Source organism: Sinocyclocheilus grahami, unplaced genomic scaffold (assembly GCF_001515645.1).
Source record: "Sinocyclocheilus grahami isolate Dianchi unplaced genomic scaffold, SAMN03320097.WGS_v1.1 scaffold1662.1, whole genome shotgun sequence".
NCBI classification, from domain to species: domain Eukaryota; kingdom Metazoa; phylum Chordata; class Actinopteri; order Cypriniformes; family Cyprinidae; genus Sinocyclocheilus; species Sinocyclocheilus grahami.
The window spans coordinates 125,849-133,101 of NW_015506841.1; the positions used below are offsets into that span (position 1 = coordinate 125,849).

At 39.9% G+C, this 7,253-nt stretch overlaps 1 protein-coding gene across 1 annotated transcript in view; it reads left to right on the forward strand.

Annotated features, from left to right (window-relative positions):
* Positions 1 to 274: 274 nt before the first annotated feature.
* Positions 275 to 7,253, forward strand: part of LOC107571858 (stonustoxin subunit beta-like) — a 25,849-nt gene continuing 18,870 nt past the window's right edge. The window contains exon 1 of the mRNA XM_016258242.1: positions 275 to 279. Coding sequence (XP_016113728.1) covers positions 275 to 279 — 5 coding nt within the window. The remainder of the gene's footprint in view (positions 280 to 7,253) is intronic.

The window sequence follows — 7,253 nt, forward strand, 5'->3', positions numbered from 1 at the left end:
TTTCATGAGAGGTTCTTCTGTGTGTACAAATACAACATAATCCACACAATTATTAATGAATGAGACCCTCTGTACATATTAACTCCTGTAATAATGTGGATTTTTTTTTTATTTTACAGCCATGAAGTCCTCAACACGTTTAGATCAAATCTGCTGAAGAAGTTTGCGTGTCTGTATGAGGGAACAGCGCCGCAGGGAAACCCAACACTGCTGAATGAGATCTACACAGAGCTCTACATCACAGAGAGTGAGAGTGGAGAGATCAGTAATGAGCATGAGGTGAGACAGATTGAGACACAATCCAGGAGAGCAGCAACAGAGGACACAGCCATCAAATGCAATGACATCTTTAGACCTTTACCTGGACAAGATAAAGCCATCAGAACTGTGCTGACAAAGGGAGTCGCTGGCATTGGAAAAACAGTCTCTGTGCAGAAGTTCATCCTGGACTGGGCTGAAGGGAAAGAGAATCAGGACATCCAGATCATATTTCCACTTCCTTTCAGAGAAATCTACTTGATTAAGGACAAAACACTCAGTCTTTCAGGTCTTCTTCATGTCTTTTTCCCTGAAACTAAAGAAATGGATATATCCAGTGAAGAATATAAGGTGTTGTTCATATTTGATGGTCTGGATGAGTGTCGTCAGTTTAGTTTTAAAAGAATGGTCGCGATAAGTGCAGAACATTGGCATGAATGAAAAGTGGGTATTATGTACAATACTCACATTAAGAAACTTAGTTGAAGTTATCAACAAAACCTGCCAGGACATTTCCTTGTGTGACAGACAGAACATTAGGTTAATTTATGCACGAAAAAGGAACCGTATGGGGCGTGGCCCTGCCTTGCCCCAAACTGATTGGAATACCATGACATGGGATGGACTTAGTCGGCCCGCTTAAAACCAAATGTCACGAATAGATTCAGGGCTCTTTCACCTTTGTGTTGATCGCGCTCCAGCTTGCGCACCCTCAATGCACCATCACGTGATCGGGCCATCCAGAACTCCAAACACTCCGTTAAAGCTTCATGACTGCCAAAATCTTCAAAGTCTAAAGCCACGCAAAGAAACTCTCAGAAGAACTTCAAGTGCCACAACATCCGTAGCCAAGGCAACCGACTTCCGAAGCTCCTCCGTTACAAGGCAAATCTCCATTCATCACCACGTGAATCCCAAAGACATCATCAAAATATTCTATCTGCTGAAACCGGTGCTGAATTGATCTTAAGCAGTAAAGATAAGCCAAATCTCTGCTTTGTGATTCTCTCAGGTTGTGATCTAAGAACTAGTATCAAATACTAGACTTTTTGGACTTCAGTAAAACTCTGTTAACTCTCATCTTCAGAACTGTTTGTGTGTGTGTGTCATTAGAGTAGCTCAAAATAAATTCTTGTTTCATTATAAGAATCATTGTCTTGTGTTGTGTATTTTAAAGTTAAAACTTTGCCCAGATCTTGTTACCTAGCTCGTAGCTTAATAAATCATCACTAACCGTTATTATGACCTTGGCCAGGGCATAATATAAATATCCAAATTAAGATATACTGATGTTAACGTTTCACTGGACGAACAGTTGATAAAGTGTAAACTATCAATTTTGGAATCAGTTCTAATCAAGTTGACTCCGAAACTTTAGATTCAAATTTCTGAAAAGAGCTAATTTCATTACACATACAGTATATACATACAGTCTGCAGGGAATTAATGGAGTTTGAATGGAGTGCCAAAAGTCTAGTGGTTACCACTATTTCTTAGACCGCAATCTGAGAGAATCATTTAGTTATCACTTTGGTTTGATTTGATCTGCTTAAGAAGATTTTCCACTAGTTCAGCAAGAAGGAGATTGTTGTACTTGCATTTGGGTGCTCCTGTGAATGGGAGTTTTCCTCGATGGGAGAAGAGGCAATCTGGCAGAGGGAATCATGGCGTCACTGATTGGTTAGTGATCGATTCTCGTGATGTCTTTGGGAAACACACTCGGTGGTGGATGGACCTTTGGAGTGCCGGATGGAGCATCAGATGTTGGTTGCCGGGTTACGCAGTGTGATGTGCTAAAAAGTTCTTCTGAGAGTCTTGAGTTTGCGAGACGCAAAGACATTAAAGATTTTCAGAGAAATCTCAAAGAGTCGCGAAACTTTAACGGTCTGAAGAGTTCTGGATAGCAAGAATGCTTGCTTGGTCGAGCATTTGAGTGAGCAAGTGAGCACAAGTGAATGAGCATTCAAGCAACGAATTGCTCACAGTGTCACGTAAATTATCCTTTTCCTGTAACTTTTACATGGATTTATGAATTGCGGTCATGAGGTAACACTCAACCATCTATGGCCTAAATGGTTCCAGACAAAAGGGAGTTCTCTGTTCTCCTAAATGGATTAGCGTTATCACTGTTCCGATCCCCCGAGGGGATAAAAGCCAGGCGTGATCCAGACAATTTGGGTGTCGTTGACAATCGTCAATCAGTTTTACAACTTCGTGATGGCTGTGTTGGGGAATCTTTAGATTCTGTTTGGAATGTGTTTATTCAGCAGCTTTGGTGGGTCTGTTCTGCAGGGGCCCTACAAGATTTTAAAATTGTATTTCTTTAATTGCAGTTGGTGTCAGTTCGTCATTCTTGTTGGATGGTCAATTTAGCTCAAAGGGAATTAACTATGATTTTATAGGGAATTTGGACAGAATCACTGTTCTAAGACTGATCACGGAGCCGGTCAGTGATTCATTGAACAGGCCATTTACATCAAGTCTGCAAAGTATATTAATATCCAAAGTATAATGAAAACACTTTATGTACTAGCACGGTAACAAGATCGGCAGTTTAAGACATTAACTTGTAAGCACAAAACACAAGATACTTCTCCTTTCAATATAAATAAGACTTTATTGAACAAATCTAAGACATATAAACTAATCTAACACTTAAACACACGCACTCACACATTCACACAAGTTGCAGAAAGTGAGGTAAGAATGAGTTTAAGAGAGTGAAAATGTGAAATCCCCAGTTAATAGCAATATATGCAATTTCTTAGACCTGAACAACCATCAATCATTTCATTAACACTCCCACTGAGTTTCTCAAAGAGGCTATTAATCTTTCTATTAAATGCATAAGTTCAGCTAGAATCTGGAGGTTTTACTTGAGTTTCCTGTGTTAGGGATTCCCTTTGTGTGGCATCATTGCAGAAATGGGTTTCCCAAGGTTGTTGACTAGCTAGAAGTCTAGTAGCATCTGGAGTGATGTCTTGGGGAAAGCCAATTGTTGGCCGTTGGCTGATGAATGGATGCGGAGCCCTGTACGCGGGTTGAAGTTTTGAGGCAGGCACAGACAATGTCTTAGACACGTCTTTGAAGGCAAATCTTAACTTAGAACATGAAACTTTCAATGGAAAGAAAATACATTAAAGTAAAAGAAAGAAAAGAAATGTGTAAAGATCCACCCGCTGGCCCAAAAGCGAAATCCAGCGGCCTGGTTGAAGGTATTCTGCATGTTCTGTCTTTTACTTGCGCTTCTGCAAAGTTCACTTAATTTATCAGGATTTAGTTTCAATTTTAGTCTAGCTCTGTGTTTAATCTGACTCAAATTTCAAGTGATCAATAAATTTAGGTTGCATTTCTGATCACAAATATCGATTATGTATTCATTTAGATAGTTGATTATTTTGAATATCCCATCCATTCAATTATTCGTTCATGACAGACTGAACTTGGCCAACAGTAAACTCTCGGTCACAAACACGCCAGTTCAGATCTTACTCTGAGGATGCAGGGTGATAATAATACCTTTAAGTTTGGAGGTACTGGTGTGCTTATTTCTAATGACTTGAAATGTATTCCTGTCTTCTCTGGGTATTAACAGCTCCTTTTAATCACATTCGGTCACCCACCCTTTTAAAATCTATTTTATAGTTGTTTATCGACCCCCAGGACCACAAAGTAACTTCTTGGATGAATTAGATGTGCTGCTCTCAACCTTTCCTGAGGATGGTACTCCCCTAGTTATGCTTGGAGACTTCAACATCCACCTAGATAAACCTCAGGCTGCAGACTTCCAAACTCTGCTTGCCTCTTTTGATCTCAAGAGAGTTTTAATTGGAATTGGAGCTAAACACTCCAGGACTGAGTTTGGAGACCCAAATCATATTTACCATAAATCCTAAATACAATTTCACCTTAGTTTTTCAGGTGATTGTATGTCAGGACATAGGATCAGTAAATCTAAGACAGATCCTTAAATTTGTAATCCCACAGTGTCCAATCTTGATCCCAGAGGACAACGGTCCTGCAGAGATTAGTTCCAACCTGAATTAAACATCTGAACCAGGTAATCAAGTTCTTCAGGATCATTAGAAACCTCCAGGAAAGTGCGTTTGATGTAGGTTGTAGCTGAACTCTGCAAGGCATTAGACCTTCAGCATATTATATTGCAATGCACTGCATAATGTTCAAATAATTAAAAGGAATGGAACACTAAAATTAAGTTTTTATATCTATTTTTATATCTTATTATTGAAGTTCAGGAGCAGCACTTTCCAATAATCTACCCAATCAGCACGAAAGTGTACACACACACACATATATATATATATATATATATACATCAAGCGTAGCGTTAGTTCTGGCAGGTCACGTTAGTCAGGTTCGCATCAGCTGACTCTCAGCTGATCCCCATCTACTTATGGGAATATGACGCCTATCTAAGCATTCATATATAAGGTTTTCATATTGCTCAATGGCTAATTAAATGGCGAATTCGGCAGGCAAAACACCATCATCACTAGGAATCGGGAATTTAGAGAAGTGGAATTCATTTCCCCAATGGTCTCACCTCCAATTCATTCAAGTTTGTTAACTTGAACACGTGAATTCACCACATTATAAGCTGCCTGATTCGGAAGTGACTGAGTTAGCATTAATTCACGCATCGCTACATTATTGTCATGGACTCCACGAGTTATGTGACTGACTCAAGAACAAGTTCAGATGGGAACTTCATCCCCAAGAAGGATATCAAGAGATCAAGCATCCACTCCACAGCTGCTATGTTTCACTCTCTCGAACGTCTTCACAAGCTAAGTTAATGCTCTCAGGTTCTCTGCAACATGCGTGTTGCTAAGGCTATCCGTGTTGTTTAGGCTCATTTAGTTGTCTTCAGTTAAATGCTTGTGCTAGTTTATGCGAATGTGGCAACACGCTTGTCGCTGGGCATCATTGCAGAAATGGGTTTCCCAAGGTTGTTGACTAGCTAGAAGTCTAGTAGCATCTGGAGTGATGTCTTGGGGAAAGCCAATTGTTGGCCGTTGGCTGATGAATGGATGCGGAGCCCTGTACGCGGGTTGAAGTTTTGAGGCAGGCACAGACAATGTCTTAGACACGTCTTTGAAGGCAAATCTTAACTTAGAACATGAAACTTTCAATGGAAAGAAAATACATTAAAGTAAAAGAAAGAAAAGAAATGTGTAAAGATCCACCCGCTGGCCCAAAAGCGAAATCCAGCGGCCTGGTTGAAGGTATTCTGCATGTTCTGTCTTTTACTTGCGCTTCTGCAAAGTTCACTTAATTTATCAGGATTTAGTTTCAATTTTAGTCTAGCTCTGTGTTTAATCTGACTCAAATTTCAAGTGATCAATAAATTTAGGTTGCATTTCTGATCACAAATATCGATTATGTATTCATTTAGATAGTTGATTATTTTGAATATCCCATCCATTCAATTATTCGTTCATGACAGACTGAACTTGGCCAACAGTAAACTCTCGGTCACAAACACGCCAGTTCAGATCTTACTCTGAGGATGCAGGGTGATAATAATACCTTTAAGTTTGGAGGTACTGGTGTGCTTATTTCTAATGACTTGAAATGTATTCCTGTCTTCTCTGGGTATTAACAGCTCCTTTTAATCACATTCGGTCACCCACCCTTTTAAAATCTATTTTATAGTTGTTTATCGACCCCCAGGACCACAAAGTAACTTCTTGGATGAATTAGATGTGCTGCTCTCAACCTTTCCTGAGGATGGTACTCCCCTAGTTATGCTTGGAGACTTCAACATCCACCTAGATAAACCTCAGGCTGCAGACTTCCAAACTCTGCTTGCCTCTTTTGATCTCAAGAGAGTTTTAATTGGAATTGGAGCTAAACACTCCAGGACTGAGTTTGGAGACCCAAATCATATTTACCATAAATCCTAAATACAATTTCACCTTAGTTTTTCAGGTGATTGTATGTCAGGACATAGGATCAGTAAATCTAAGACAGATCCTTAAATTTGTAATCCCACAGTGTCCAATCTTGATCCCAGAGGACAACGGTCCTGCAGAGATTAGTTCCAACCTGAATTAAACATCTGAACCAGGTAATCAAGTTCTTCAGGATCATTAGAAACCTCCAGGAAAGTGCGTTTGATGTAGGTTGTAGCTGAACTCTGCAAGGCATTAGACCTTCAGCATATTATATTGCAATGCACTGCATAATGTTCAAATAATTAAAAGGAATGGAACACTAAAATTAAGTTTTTATATCTATTTTTATATCTTATTATTGAAGTTCAGGAGCAGCACTTTCCAATAATCTACCCAATCAGCACGAAAGTGTACACACACACACATATATATATATATATATATACATCAAGCGTAGCGTTAGTTCTGGCAGGTCACGTTAGTCAGGTTCGCATCAGCTGACTCTCAGCTGATCCCCATCTACTTATGGGAATATGACGCCTATCTAAGCATTCATATATAAGGTTTTCATATTGCTCAATGGCTAATTAAATGGCGAATTCGGCAGGCAAAACACCATCATCACTAGGAATCGGGAATTTAGAGAAGTGGAATTCATTTCCCCAATGGTCTCACCTCCAATTCATTCAAGTTTGTTAACTTGAACACGTGAATTCACCACATTATAAGCTGCCTGATTCGGAAGTGACTGAGTTAGCATTAATTCACGCATCGCTACATTATTGTCATGGACTCCACGAGTTATGTGACTGACTCAAGAACAAGTTCAGATGGGAACTTCATCCCCAAGAAGGATATCAAGAGATCAAGCATCCACTCCACAGCTGCTATGTTTCACTCTCTCGAACGTCTTCACAAGCTAAGTTAATGCTCTCAGGTTCTCTGCAACATGCGTGTTGCTAAGGCTATCCGTGTTGTTTAGGCTCATTTAGTTGTCTTCAGTTAAATGCTTGTGCTAGTTTATGCGAATGTGGCAACACGCTTGTCGCTGCAATATGGGGGGGGGGGGGGGGGGCG